Source organism: Pinus tabuliformis, chromosome 1_2 (assembly GCF_031772625.1).
Source record: "Pinus tabuliformis cultivar Carrire ecotype Pingquan chromosome 1_2, CPIR1, whole genome shotgun sequence".
Classification (NCBI taxonomy): domain Eukaryota; kingdom Viridiplantae; phylum Streptophyta; class Pinopsida; order Pinales; family Pinaceae; genus Pinus; species Pinus tabuliformis.
Genome location: NC_142298.1, coordinates 262,872,885 through 262,889,003, shown reverse-complemented (window position 1 = coordinate 262,889,003; position 16,119 = coordinate 262,872,885). Strand labels below are relative to the sequence as shown.

The window sequence follows — 16,119 nt, the reverse complement described above, 5'->3', positions numbered from 1 at the left end:
TAATCATCCTTTATTATAGTAATCCAAATTTGCTAATAGATATAATCATTTTAATTTACATTTGCTTAATAAGTTAAAGTAAAGTTCCATAACATAAAGTAATAACTATGGTAGAAAATAACATTATAGATATATGTATGTTGGGAGGTGGGGGTATGGTCTTGTGAGAGTAAGAAATTTTCCAATTAAATGGATTCCATTTTTAACCTATTTTATTTCATATCAATGGCATTAGTACTATTTATGTCGAATGACAAATAAATAGATTGTTATGTCTTTTATATCTAGTTAAAATGGCAAGGGAAATTCATTATTCTTAATATAAGTGTATTATGTAGTTATGTGTTAAGTTAAAACATGTGACAAATGGTATAAATATGGACAACTAAGTATGGTTGATAAGTTAATAATTATTACGTGAAAATGTATTGCTAATAAAGTTATCCCACCTATATTAATTTTCGATATATGATAATTTATTTTATTTACCATTTTGGACTGCATAAATTAAAGTGTGGTTTTCATATTAGTTTCATGGAAAAATAGTTAAAATTATTTAATACTCATATAAGGGTCATTGTTCATCATGGTCTTTCCCATTCTCTATCTTAAGGGATATCACATGGGAAAGTTTATGATGATTTGTGTTTTCCACCGGGGATTGTCATAATTTAAGGCAAAATGCCACTTTCTCTAGAGTTCAAGGAATGTATTAAAGTGCAAGTAGATGATCTACTTTTGATTTCTAGAACATGTGAAGATATAATTATTAAGGAATTTGAGTTATATGGCAAGATATGAAACCACACTAAATTTCACCACGTCACAAAAAATATATCATATTTTTAATAATATTTATTTTAATTAAAAAATAGTTATTATATCACAATTACAACTCTTATTAAATACCATTTTTTATTAATTTAAATTAACTCCGTTTTAAAATCATGTATGACTTTTTTTATAATTTTTTATTTTATTATCATTATTAATTTAATTCAATATATAATATGTATGTAGACATTTTTTTTAATATTATCAATTTAATTATATATAATAGTATAATTCCTATGCTAATGCCACTCATTCAAATCCTTGATAATAACGTATTGCATGTACTTGTACCATCTATGATCTTGTAAACTTGGTTAAAAAGAATATTAACTATGAAACAATGAATCTAAAAAATATGAATATGATTAACTACAGATTAATACAATCAAACTTGGAGCTTTATGCACATAAAATTTAAAACTAAGGCTTATACTTTGCCCATTATTATAATTACATCTTTCTCAATCATCTCGAATGAAAGTTTGGTTTTTGGCTCTAATTTAACTTTAGTTAAACTAAGCGAGAGCATCTACAATGTTGCCTTTATTCAAGTATGGTAGTTGATTCATATATTCGAAAGTTCAATAATTAAACTAAGCGGCAAGGAACGCTAGTTCAAATTAATAATGAGCTGACCCAACCTTCTAAGAGTCTCCTCACTAAATGGAGACTCTTTCCACCATCACTAATCATAACTAATGTTTTGCTTTAGATGGGTCGGTTTTTGGCTCTAATTTTACTTTATTTAAAGAACACTAGCTATGCGGCTTTATTCAAATTAATAATGCACTGACCCAATTTTCTAGAGTCTCCTCACTAAATGGAGACTCTTTCCACCACCATCACTAATCAAAACTAATATTTTACTTTAGATGGGTCGATTTTTAGCTCTATTTTAACTTTATTTAAACTAAAAGCAAGCATCTATTACTTTATTCAAGTATAACAATTAATTCATATATTCAAAACCTCAATAATTAAACTAAACAACAAAAACTGACCCTAACTTTCTAAGAATCTCCTTTATGAGACTCTTTCCACCCTCACTAATCAAAACTACTCTTTCCACCATCTTTCCACCCTCACTAATCAAAACTACTCTTTCCACCATCACTAATCAGAACTAATGTTTGGCTTCAGATGGGTCGAGCAATGAAAACCTTCCTCCCCATCACCTTTGCGAGTTAAAGGTTGTGCTCTCGCCCCGCTGTGGCTAAGTCCGACGCAATAGCTGACGAGTTCTCTCTTATGGTTCCAGTAGCAGCGCCCACCCATTCCTTCTGTGTTCATTTGCCTGCTACTTTCAAGTTGAAGGCAAAGATGAAGTTTGTAGTGAAAGCATGGAGTAATAATGGGTCAAGGGCAAGAAGGGGCACACTTAACATTGGCGGGGTGGAAGTGGATACTCCGTGCTTGTTATTGGCAACCAGGAAAGGCCTCCCTCATTTCATCACACCCGACCTTCTTCATTCACTCCATCCAACTGCGCGAGCCATGCAAATCAGTCCCTTGCACTTGTAAGTCTCTCATAAAAGATTTACCATATCTCATTTTACTCTGCGATTTCTGCTCTGGTTTTCAATTTTGAATATTTTCGAAGTCAAGGCTGTATCTGCATGGCGAAGGATAAGGCCAACCAAACTTGACTTTATACTGCCTGCAAGAATTATCAGGTATCTGAAAGTCATACTTTAATAGATAAACTTATAAACACTGTATTATAATCCGACAAGTGTTGCTTTTGGTTCTCGAATATTCTGCCTAATTTTACGCGGACAGTTATTTCTATCAGATTATAGTTTATCTAGAAAAACGGGAATACTTTCAGCTGTATTCAGAGATAGTCATTTTAGAGTGGTTTATATCATATTTAGAAAAAAGAAAGTGCCGTTAACTTGCATTTTATTGAAAGCGTCTCACAAACACAGCAATGAGCAGCAGTTTTGAATGATAAAAATTTAGTATGATGGGTGAACAACAAATCACCATGATAACTTCGCAGGTTAGTGAACAATTTCCAGGTTACAGAAAAGTACGAGATCCTCAACAAGATCTCTGAAACAGGAAGACATACTTTCACTATGTACTTACTTCAACCTTTGACCAGTTTTAGACAATTTTAGCCATTTCATGTTTTTAGTACGAAAAGTTCATGCATTTTCCTTTTTCCTTAAGTGATTTTAGTCTCCGGAGCACAGTGTTAAGTTTATCCATTTTGACTTTTCGATCTAGCGAGTCAGAATCCATTATCAGGAAGTTCTGGAATTTTCATTTTTCCGATTTTTATTGAAAACTGGACAGGCTATGATTCAGACGACGTAGGAACTACCCTCAGCCGCTGGGCTGATCTACCATCGAGCTACATTCCCCTTTCATGATAGGCACCCTTAATAGTTCGATCTAAAGGTGTGGATTACTACCTTAATAGGTCAAGACACGCTTTGGCTCAGGTTTCCCAGGGACCTCCAATCTACATAGCTGTGATACTATGTTGAAAACTGGATAGGCCAGGAATCAAACCCAAGAGTTGCGCTAGCCATTGGGCTAGTTTGCCATTGAGCTACATGCAGCTCTCATGATGGACACCTTTAACAGTTTGATCTAAAGGTGTGGATTGCTATCTCCAGTACACCCCCATCAGGCACACTTTGGCTCAGAGCTTGTAGCCATCTTCAGCCTACCTAGCTTCCCTCCCTTAAGGCGTACTTTGGCTCAAGCCCTGTATCCACATCAAGCCTACCTAGCTTTGATGCTACATTGAGAACTCGACATGTTAGGAATTAAACCCAAGCCATGTCCCCCATTGTTGGATTGTTCTACCTCTCAACTACATGCCCTTTTCATGATGGATACCCTTAATAGTTTGATATGAAAATATCAATTGCTACTTTCAACGCTCCTCCAACTACACTTTGGCTTAGGCCTCCTAACCTCATTGAGCCTACATAGCTTTGATCTCATGTTTAAAATGAAGCCGTTTAGGTGTCGAACCTGGGACTTGTGCTCAGTAGCTAGGTTGTTTGTAATGTTCCCTTTCCGAAATGTCTCAAAGAACTCACAAATTTCTGAATTTTCACAGTCTGGCTCACTGGAATTTCTACAAACAGATTGTCTGCAAGGTACTGGAAATGTGTCCCTTCATTTATCTAACTCAGTTAAATGTGTACAGTAATCATTAATTGCCATAAGAATGTTCCCCCCAAAGCTCGGGACTGATTTATATCAACATATATATAGCTGCTACAAGGTTAGTGACATAAGAAATGATTTGCATTAGGATATGAAATTGGCACATACCACTGATATACATAGCTACAGCAATAAGGAATCCATTAGATCATAAATACCAGCCATTCTCATGATGACAAGAGTGCTGCAGGTTAATTACACAGGGCAGATATCAGCGTATATATCTTTTAACACGAAACAGTGATAGCATGAAGTTCAGGAAACAAATCTGGAATATTATAGCATGAGTGACATGGATGAACAGTGGTCCGCTTCAGCTGGAGTTCCTTGATGATATTAATGATTTAAATATGCATCTACAGGAGCAACACGTCCAGTGACTCAACCTTCCAGGAAACAACAAATATGCCCCTTTAATATTCACTTAAATTCTGCTCATATGCTGATATAAATGTGATGCCCAGATTGGTAATACGTGGCTAGTTTAGAAGGGAAAACACAGGCTCAAAAAAAATCAGCATAAGTCTGAAGGAATCAGCCTCCTTTTCTCTGTGCAAGGAATTTCCGGAATAACACATAAATCAGTCCTCTTAACTGAGAAATTGGCACCAGAGAAACCCCAACTCGGCCCTTAGAAATTTGTATATTTTTCGTTGTGCAATTCGACCTCCTGGGCTAATAAATTCGTCCTTCTTGCTGCCTATGGAACTCAGTCTCTATTTGTATTAAACTCCAGAAATGACAAGCTTTGAACTTGGGTTTGTATACGGGAGGTTGTACTGGAATTCGGCCCACTTATCAGATGGCAGTCGACACAAATGCATTCAGCTCCCCTTTTCTGATATCAGGGCACAATTAAATCTGAAAATTGCAGTGCAAGATCTCCTTTCAAATCTGATACGAATGGAGAAGTAACTCGGCCTTTAGTTGCTGATTTGGCCCTGCTAGTGAGAATAGTTCGAGCTCCTCCTCAAGATTGGAAACCTGGCCTTCTTGGAGATTTATTAAACCCTGCAAGTTCACACAATACTGGGACCTCCTGTAAACAATGGATTCGAACGCTAGAAACTCTCTGCAATAAGCACAATGGAAGATCTGAAATAATCTTCCCCAAAGCTAAGTAGGGTGGCACTCGAAGTCCACTGAAATCATCTATTGATTTTAGCTTGAAACTCTTGAACTCGCTTGAGCTCCTTTCAATTGATAAATTGATAGATAGAATAGAATCCTTTGCAATTGATTTCCTCCTCCTATAATTCCTCTTGGAGTCTCCTTCCAACTTCTAAATCCTCCTTCCCCATTATTTTATTGGTGGGGCCAATTTTCCACAAGGAGACTTTTGCCGCCATTTTGAATAAAATAGTAATTTGCCTCCTTCTCAATAAATATTAATTTGCCGACATTTTCCAATAAAATAATAATTTTCCTTTTTGCCTTCCTTCTCCAATTAAATATTATTTTGGCGCCATCCCATTAAAATAAAAATTTCTCCCTTCTCTCTCAAAATTAATATTTCCCCTTTTTAATATTATCCAATAATTTGCAAAATTTCTAAGTGAGTGATTTTTGCATGCACAAAAATTGGGAACATCATAGTCCTCCTGCCAAAAATTGGTTGTTCTCAAGCAATATTATCCTATGCTGCTACACGTTGGCCTAGCTAATGCTTGGGTCCCAAATGCGCCACTAAACTACTCCTCGCTGCAGCACCACCACCACATGAATAAATCCCATGGCACTAGGGTCCCAAATCATCCTGACCCATGGGAAGCCTCCTTCCCTCTACTCGTTGCCCCATAAGATAAAATTGCCAGAGGCCTCTGCATAAGTAGAGTACCTTGACAATGTAAAATCCTGAGCAAACCCTCTAGAAGTTGCCCTCCAGAGTAAACGATCCTGTGCACTATAAGAGTAGACTCTTGAAGATGCGGTCCAATCCATATGGAGATGAACCCTCGTCTGCATGTGCTTCCCCTGATCTCCTCCTACTGGACATCTTGCCATATTGGTGAAGTTCCCCAAGTCATCAGCATATCACTAAAGCCTGATAAAAGATTTGCATGATCTTCCCCTGTAGAAACTAGCTCATCTCTAAGGCTAGCTGCACTGCCAAGTCCTGTAATGCCTGGATCTCATGCTAGTTTGAAAAGGGTGCCACCATGTTGTCGCTGCGTAACTCTGCCCATGACAATTTGCCCATTGTGCACAAGCTGTATCCTCCTCCCCTGGGGCCTGATGGCAAAATATCTATAGAGTCCCAACACTTCTGGCCCAGGCATCTCCATAATGTCAGGGCCTACCCATCCAACACTAACCTTGATCCGTAGTAGCAATAAGGAAAACCAGCCTTGCCATGCAACAAAATCCTCAATGCTCCCCCTCATATCAAACCAAGTGTGAGTTGGGTCACTCTCTGTCTTGATCCCGCTCATCACAAAACAGAGTGATCAATTAGGCAACTGAATCCTTGGATCCCATAACCATCTTTGTTGCAGTATTGTCCTGACAACTACTGGAATCCAACTGTTCCATGTCTCTGGTCCTTGCATGCAATCAATACCCAGACTCCACATGTCATGGATCAGTCTGATGCATGCAAAATTGCCCTGTGTCTGCCATATCACACCGTGAGATATGCTATCCTGCCTCTTGGGGGCACACTCCGATACTGCCTGGAGTCTAGACATTTGCCTGAGAGAAAGATCCACCACCTGCTGTACATGCTCCCATGACACCTCAGAATGTCTCGTCCAAAATGTGCCATGCATCTCCCTAAGTGCGAGCTCAAGGGTGGAGCACATGCTACCTCTGTAGCAGGTCGGGCCAATCCCAAACCTACAATTGCTAATCCGCACCTTGACCATATGCCACTACTGGCAAGTTTCTCTCCTAACGCACTGAGTCCCATCCAACTGTCTCAAGTGAGCTTCTCACACCTTGTTACTCGTGCTGAGAGTGTCAAAGGATAACAACCAAATCCTCAGAGACTGTGAGCAATACAAGGGAGGAGTAGGGGTGTGACGCCCGTGCAATATGTCCGAGAGATGCTCACCAATGCCCTCATTGAGCCTGGGTAGGCCAGACACAATGGTACGCCTGTTGTCCCCGTCAGGAGATCTATTTGGAGGCAACACTCCAACATCCTGTTGTGCAACATCGTTCACTGCTATACACCGACACATACCCCTGCACTCCTGTGCACCACTGGACCTCAACGCCCACTGTTGTACCACCCTGTATCATCTGGTATCCCACATGTGGTAATGCATCCACCACTCTAATAGTGTACCCACCATGATGTGATCTACACCTCCTCATCTGCCCTGGTAGACCTGAGTGGCCCAACTCCTCACATGCAATCAGGAATAACACTACCGTGTCGAACCTCAGTAACTTTGGTGCACAATAGATCAATGAGAGAGCATTGTCTCCATATGATGACCTGTTCGGTGGCTTGTCGATGCCACCTCCTTCTACAAACTCCTGCCAAAGTAGTCTAATCACCCTATGACTCCACGCACAATGAATATGCCAAGACAACTCATGAAATCTGTTTGTTCCCCTGTCAAACCATCCTATCACTAGTGTTGATGGAGATCTGAGAGTGTGTGGGCGCTTTGTCATTGGATCCATCGCACTGCTAATACCATTACTAACCAAACCCATGCTGTGGCGGGGAATCCCTCCTAGATCCCAACAATAGTCTGGCCCTCAGACTCCTCTGGTAACCCATGGCCCTTGCTGGATTATGCCCCTGGCCATGAATATATCCAGACACCCAGACCACTCCATCGGGTACCAACTCAATACCTCTCGCCATCCTATCCCAAAAGAGGGATCGAAGGCACAATCTCTTGTGGAAGGAACAAGCCCTGATGCAGTGTCATACTCTACTCATGTCGCTCAGTCCTACTAACCTGGTCATCCCCTATGGTATGTCTACACAACTCCGCCTCTCTCAATCCAGTGCATAGGGGTGAGCTAATAACGCTGTAGGTCCCATCCACGTGCCTTTGAAGCATACTATGCTGAAATCCGAATGTGTGCTCTTTATGCTGCCCTTCATCAATGGCTAGCCCAAAGGATGGCTGTGCATACTCCTCCATCATGGGCTTAACATGAGCCTCCAACTACTCCTCCATAGACAACCCAACATACAAGACATCCTCACCAGTTAGCTGTAGGTAGCTACCATCCTGAAGCTCTGCCATAGCCCTGGACGCCTCATCAATGGATACCTCAACAACGGATGACACCTCATCAACGATGGACATCTCTGTGCCTCCTAGCACCTTATCAACTGTGGATATGTCTCTTGGCACCTCATCAACGGGTGTATGCTCAACTGTTTCCACCAATGTGTCAATCGGGGCTACCAAAGGAAACTCCAACAAGGGTGACTCTTGTGTCACACTGGGTGTATCTACGTGCTCCTCCTGCGTGCCATTAGCCTCATGCTCAACTGGATGGAATGTATCTAGATGAATTCCCTCCTCAATGGGTATGCCTCCTCTTATCTTATCATTGTCTTCACCTTCAATATTTGTTTTTGTAGTAGTGAGATAGGTCTTGCTGATACCCATTCTTCGAACAACTCCACTAGTGTTGTGAAATTCCTATTATAATTTTCAACTTTCTCAAAGAATTTATCTTGTTGAGACATTTTTGGGCACAAGTTCATCGTGACGAATAATGCTGGACTAGTGTTGCAACCTCTGGAATTTTAGCCCAACAATAGCAACTTGGGCATTACCATGATCTAGACCCACAACTGGCCAAAATCATGGCTCTGATACTATGTAAGAATGTAACTAGTGTCGGTCTTCATAATTGTACTTGAGTCATGATGTAATGTATTTATCAAAGAAAGAAAAATAAATTTTATTATTAAAGAAATTGACTTATTAAAGCATGGATTTCATGCTTGGGTCAATTGTTTATAGGCCAAAGCCTCCATTGCAGGCTTCTAGGGTTTATGTCAAGTGTCCTTGTCCATGTCATAATGTAAAGAACCCTTCTTGGGATTTATTTGTCAAGAAAGAAATTTATTTTCATGTAAATTAGGTCTTCTAGGCCTCCTCCACCAAGTTGACCTCAAACTGGACAAGTTGGCCTACATTGAGGGGAAAAACTACTACATAAAGGCAACAACTCAACCTCATTTGGAACACTCACTCACCAAGTTCGATTTGCAATTGTTGGGGCAGTAAAAAGTGCGAAATTCAAGGAAGAAGGTGAAAAGGGCTAGCGAAGGAGAAGGAGGTCTATCTCAAGCATAAGAAGTCGAAATTATCTCTCTCTTTCTCACATGTGTGGAGTTGCTACAATGCTGGAAGGGTCAAAACTTCTGTTCTGTTACTTGGCCGAAATTTTGGTGCTGGGGGTCAAAGTTCTGAAGTTGGGAAGTTGAAATTATGGATTGTTGCTGGGTTAAAGCTGCTGGACAAGAAGAGACTATTGAAGGTTGCTGAATCATTTTGGAAGGTTGAATTGGTGGAGGAGGAAGGTCTATTGGTCTAAGGTCTTGGTCCATCTCATTTTGAATTACTGAAGGAAGAGTTCTTTGACTGGGTTTTCCCCTATATAGGGGTTTTAGCCTTGGTTGAGTGCCTACATCTGGTGTCCTTGATCTTTGTGTTTTGGTTTTGGTAATTGCTTGATGAACAAAGATAAAAGAGAACATAAGAAAGTTAATAAGAATATAAAGACATCACAAGTAATTATCAACATAAAGAAAATCTTTCTGCCTTTCTGATTTTCTAACATGGTATCAGAGCTAAGGTGAAGAAGAAGGAAAAAGGCAGGTTGAAGATCTATTGAGGAAAAGGAGATCAAAGGAAGGTCATTAAGGAAAAAGGATCATATAAGGAGATAAGTCTACTATCTACAAGAACTATGTCAAACTCAATGAAGGGAGAAAACAAACTAGAAGGAGCCTCCAACTACAGGGCCTGGAAAAGAGGATAGATCTCATCCTCAAAAAGAACAAAGTTTTGGATCTTGTTCAAGGAAAAGTCAAGAAGCCTATAGATGAAGCAGAGAAAGCAAAGTTCAGAGAAACCAAAATCTTGGCCATGAACCTAATAGTGGATGGAGTAAAGGACAACCTCATCCCATACATATCCAACATAAATTCTGCTCAAGAAATGTATGAGGCTCTCTCCAAATTATTCACCATCAAGAACATTGGTCAAATAGCAAGCCTGAAGAATGAATTACGGACTATTAATATGACAAAAGACAACATTGTATCATCCTACTTTATAAGGATATCTAGAATTAGAGATGATCTTCTTGCAATAGATGAAGTTGTCCCTGAAAAGGAGCTCGTAATCACTGCTCTTCTAGGACTACCAAAATCTTGGAGTGCCTTTGCAGGACTCAACAGTTGGAAGGATACTCCAACATTTGAACAAATCTGGAATGCATGCAGTCAAGAAGAAGCTCAAGTATTGTTAGTAAACAACAAGAAGGAGGATGAAGAAGAAAACATCTCTAATGCCTATTCCACTCATCACAAGAAGAAGGGAACCTTCAAGAAGTTCAAGGGACCAAAGAAGAAAGTTGACCTATCAAAGATTGAATGCTACAATTGTCATAAGATGGGTCATTATAAAAGTCACTGTCCTGAGAATCCAAGTAATAAGAAGAGAGAAAGGGAACATGCGAATGTTGCTGATGAAGCTCCACCTAAGAGAAACAAGACTGAAGAATCTGAGATCAAAGATCTATTTGCCAAGGACTCTTAGGGAATACTATCCCTCACATATCCTTCTATTTTAAGTTTTGCATTGTTTTCCTTTATGTTTTGATTCCTAGAGTTTGTAGGTCTAACATGTCTTGTTAGAACATTTTTGAATTATTTTGATGAGTTATAGGTATCCCTCAAGATTGGATTAAGAGGGAGCCCTCACCATTTCACCAAAAGATAAGTATCTTGTTCTTTGTCTCCTCCTTATGTTTGGTTTCCCTTTCATATCAAGATTTGTTTATATTATATGCTAATAACCTTTTATTTATATTTTCCTTGGTTAGGAAAGCTTACTAAATGCTCAAGATTATTGAGGAGACTTCAAAGGATAGATTTGAAGCATGGAAGAAGATCTGTTGAAGCCCATCAAGAATTGATATCCTACAAGGTTTGTTAAGAAGCAACTCAAGGTATCCTTAGACTATAAACTTTGTTATAAAGTTCTCTTCATAGAAAAGGTATGTTCATTCTCTTTTGAAAATTTGCTTTACATTATTGACATCGTTATGTCTAGGGTTTTGAATCACAAAGATTCTTGTTAGGGCTATTAATCATTAGATTTAATCTACCCTCATTATATTATCATTCTTGTGGAACCCTAAAAAGGTTCACTGTAAAACCCTAACCTAAGGATATGTCAATATTGAAACCCTAGTATACTTAGGGTTGTTAATGAAGTATAAAAATCCTATTCTTTTGATGTTTAAGGTTTTGATATTGTTATGATGAAAACCCTAGTTCCTTAGTATTCGCTGACAATGTCTATGTTATGTATTGAAACCCTAGAACTTTAGGGTTTTTTAAAATTAGGGTTCATAAGCAAGACCCTTGTAATAGGTAAAACGAGGTCCTAAGATCGAAACCCTAGGTGTATATTCATTTGTATGACCGAAGCCCTAGTCTGAATAAAATTGCTATATATCTAACTTTGATGTATTAATGTTTGTATATTGAGTTTACTTGGTAGATATTATTGTGAGATGCTAGTGCATGATTATGAAATCCTAGATATATTCAAGTATGCTAACTTAATTGTTGATGCTCATGTTTTAGTTTTCTAGGGTTTGTAACAAAACCATAGTAAGGATTGATATTCTAGGATATGATTTCGATATGTTATAGTCTAATGATATAATCTAGGATTTGCAACAAATCCTAGTAGAATCTGACATGCAATTCCAAAAGTATTTTGTTGAAACCTTAGATACATGGTAGAATTGTTATCTGATTAAATCGCTGATATATAAGGATGTGTAATCTAGGGTTTGCAATAAATCATAGTAGAGTCTGTCATATATCTTTGAGAGTAATATTGAGGCCCTAGATGTAATGAGACTAATATCTTGATTGAATTGCTTTAAGACTTGATGACGTAGTCTAGGATTTGTGATAAAACCCTAGCAAGAAGTTGAAGTCTAGTATGTAAAGAGATGTAACTTTTACTGATTATGAACCTAACTAGGTCTAGGTGTTTAATGCCTAAAGTCAAAATGCTTCCATATGATTCTATAGTTAACTTCATGCTTCTGTATGTTCATACTTGCTATTAAAAGTTTTACAGATACATAATCTTCAAGATGTTGAAGATGTTTGTAAGTAAAGATGACTTGATAAGCATGATGAAGGAAGTTATGTGAATGATGATGATCAAGATAACCTTGATACCATAAGAGGAAGCCATGAAGGTTCTCCGATGTTGTAAAAGAAAGAAGTGGTTGATCTCCCTAAGTCAAGAGGGAGTTTGGATAGAAGAAAGGGATATCTCCCCAATTGAGAGGGAGGGCATATTATGATAGTGATTACCGTGAAGTAAGAATGGAACCAAATGAATGAAAGTATTATAGATAAAGGTTTGTGATTCATGAAGACTTGAGAAGTATTGAGGCTGTATTTGGTGTTGCCGAAGAAGAAAAAGAAGAAAGCTTTTGACAAGCTATATTTGGATAACTTAATGATGATATTAGCAACATCTGAATGATTAAGGACCTCGAAGGTTTGTGTTTACTTGTATATCTATTTGAAAGTTTATTATTGATTAGGGTTTGTGTTTGTATGGGTAAATCTCTCCATAAAAAGGTTGAACACTTTGGAGGCATGCTTGGACAAATGGATTTATCTAGTTTGACAGGGAGAGTTGAAGCATCTAATGGTGGATGCTTTGGAGGACATTTGGCCGACCTATGTATTGATGTCCATATCCCAAAGAGGGAGGGTGGCGTTGGTCATGGAGCTCTGACCTTGGATATACACCTTGGTCCTTGGGTTGATGGTTAGCTAGTAAGCCTGATGGTACCTAGAGTGGTTGAAAGCTTGAGTCCATCTTAGTCCCACCCAGATAGATTACCCTGGTCAGGTATCTAGTTTGCAACACTGAGTGTGCTAGAACTCTTTATAGTTCATTTTGGAGATCTTCCATGTACCTTTATATATATTTGTAATTATTAATACCTCCCTAGTTAAGAGGGAGTGTTGAAGAATGCAACTAGTATCGGACTTCATAATTGTACTCGAGTCACGATGTATTGTATTTTATCAAAAGAAAGAAAAATAAATTTTATTATTAAAGAAATTGACTTATTAAAGCATGGGTTTCATGCTTGGGTCAATTGTTTATAGGTCAAAACCTCCATTGCAGGCTTATAGGGTTTATGTCAAGTGTCCTTGTCCATGTCATAATGCAAAGAACCCTTCTTGGGATTTATTTGTCAAGAAAGAAATTTATTTTCATGTAAATTAGGTCTTCTAGGCTTCTGCCACCATGTCGGCCTCAAATTGGACAAGTCGGTCTAAACTGGGGCAAAAACTACTATATAAAGGCAGCAACTTGACTTCATTTGGAACACTCACTCACCAAGTCCGATCTGCAATTTCTGGGGCAGTAAAAAGTGCGAAATTCAAGGAGGAAGGGGAAAAGGGCTAGCGAAGGAGAATGAGGTCTATTTCAAGCATAAGAAGTCGAAATTTTCTCACTCTTTCTCACACGTGTGAAGCTGCTAAGCTGCTGGAAGGGTCAAAACTTCTGTTCTGTCACTGGGCCGAAATTCTGCTGCTGTGGGTCGAAGTTCTGAAGTTGGGAAGTCTAATTTCTGGATTGTTGCTGGGTTAAAGCTGTTGGACAAGAGGAGATTATTGAAGGTTGCTGAATCATTTTGGAAGGCTGACTTGGTGGAGGAGGAAGGTCTATTGGTCTAAGGTCTTGGTCCATCTCATTTTGAATTACTGAAAGAAGAGTTCTTTGACTGGGTTTTCTCTTATATAGGGGTTTTAGCCCTTGGTTGAGTGTCTACATCTGGTGTCCTTGATCTTTGTGCTTTGGTTTTGGTAATTGCTTGATGAACAAAGATAAAAGAAAACATAAGAAAGTTAATAAGAATATAAAGACATCACAAGTAATTATCAACACAAAGAAATTCTTTCTGCCTTTCCAATTTTCTAACAGATAGCACTTTAGTGTTCCCTTTCTGAAATGTCTTGGACTCACAAATTTCTGAATTTTCACACTCTGGCTCACTGTGGAATTTCTACAAACAGATTGTGGGCAAGGTACTGGAAATGTGTCCTTTCATTTATCTAATTCAGGTAAATGTGTACAGTAACCATTAATTGCCATAAGAATGTTCCCCAAAACTCAGGACTGATTTATATCAACAAATATGAAATATATAGCTGCTACAAGGTTAGTGACATAAGAAATGATTTGCATTAGGATAAAAAATTGGCACATACCACTTATATACAATAACTACAGCAATAAGGAATCCATTAGATCATAAATACCAGCCATTCTCATGATGACAAGGGTGCTGTAGGTTAAGTACAGAGGGCAGATATCATCATATATATATATATATATATTTATAACATCGAACAGTGATAGCATGAAGTTCAGGAAACAAATCTGGACTATTATAGCATGAGTGACATTAATGAACAGTGGTCCGTTTCAGTTGGAGTTCCTTGCTGATATTAATGATTTAAATATGCATCTACAGGAGCAACACATCCCTCTCATCCCACAGTGACTCAGCCTTCCAGGAGACAACAAATCTGCCCCTTTAATCTTCACTTAAATTCTGCTCATATGCTGATATAAATGTGATGCCCAGATTGGTAATATGCTGCTAGTGTAGAAGGGAAAACACAACCTAAAAAAAATCAGCATAAGTCTGAAGGAATCGGCCTCCTTTTCTCTGTGCAAGGAATTTCTGGAATAACACATAGAAATCAGACCTCTTGACTGAGCAATTGGCACCAGAGAAACCCCAACTCGGCCCTTAGAATTTTGTATATTTTTCCTTGTGCAATTCGACTTCCTGGGCTAATAAATTTGTCCTTCTTGCTGCCTATGGAACTTGGTCTCTGCTTGTATTAAACTGCATAAATGATAAGCTTTGAACTTGGGTTTGTAGACTGGAGGGTGTACTGGAATTCGGCCCACTTATTAGATGGCAGTCAACACAAATGCATTCAACCCTCCTTTTCTGATTTCATGGGCACAATTAGATCTGAAAATTGCAGTGCAAGATCTCCTTTCAAATCTGATACAAATGGAGAAGTAACTCAGCATTTAGTTGCTGATTTGGCCCTGCTAATGAGTATAGTTCGATCTCCTCCTCAAGATTGGAAACTCGACCTTCTTGGAGATTTATTAAAACCTGCAAGCTCACACAATACTGGGACCTCTTGCAAACAATGAATTCAAACGCTAGAGACTCTCTGCAATAAGCACAATGAAAGATCTGAAATAATCTACAATGAATTCAAACGCTAGAGACTCTCTGCAATAAGCACAATGAAAGATCTGAAATAATCTTCCCCAAAGCTAACTAGGGTGGCATTCAAAGTCCACTGAAATAAACTTTTGAGTTTCGCTTGAAACTATTGAACTCGCTTGAGCTCCTTTCAATTAATAAAGAGATAGATAAAATAGAATCCTTTGCAATTGAGTTCCTCCTTTTATAATTCCTCTTGGAGTCTCTCTCCAACTTCTAGATCTTCCTTTTCCCTATTATTTTATTGGTGAGGCCCATTTTCCACTAGGAGACTTTTGCTGACATTTTGAATAAAATAGTAATTTGCTTCCTTCTTAATAAAATCTTAATTTGCTGCCATTCTCCAATAAAATAATAATTTTCCTTTTTGCCTTCCTTCTCTAATTAAATATTATTTTGCTGCTATCCCATTAAAATAATAATTTCTCCCTTCACAAAATTAATATTTCCCCTTTCTAATATTATCCAATAATTTGCAAAATTCCTAAGTGAGTGATTTTTGCATGCACAAAAATTAGGAACATCACATTGTTGTAGTAGATTGATCCAAAGACGTAGATTGCTATCAAACCT

At 38.3% G+C, this 16,119-nt stretch overlaps 1 protein-coding gene across 1 annotated transcript in view; it reads left to right on the top strand.

Annotated features, from left to right (window-relative positions):
- Positions 1-1,928: 1,928 nt before the first annotated feature.
- The window catches only part of LOC149205358 (uncharacterized), a 95,047-nt gene continuing 80,856 nt past the window's right edge, over positions 1,929-16,119 (top strand). Inside the window, exon 1 of the mRNA XM_089397383.1 lies at positions 1,929-2,351. Coding sequence (XP_089253509.1) covers positions 2,083-2,351 — 269 coding nt within the window. The 5' untranslated portion in view covers positions 1,929-2,082. The remainder of the gene's footprint in view (positions 2,352-16,119) is intronic.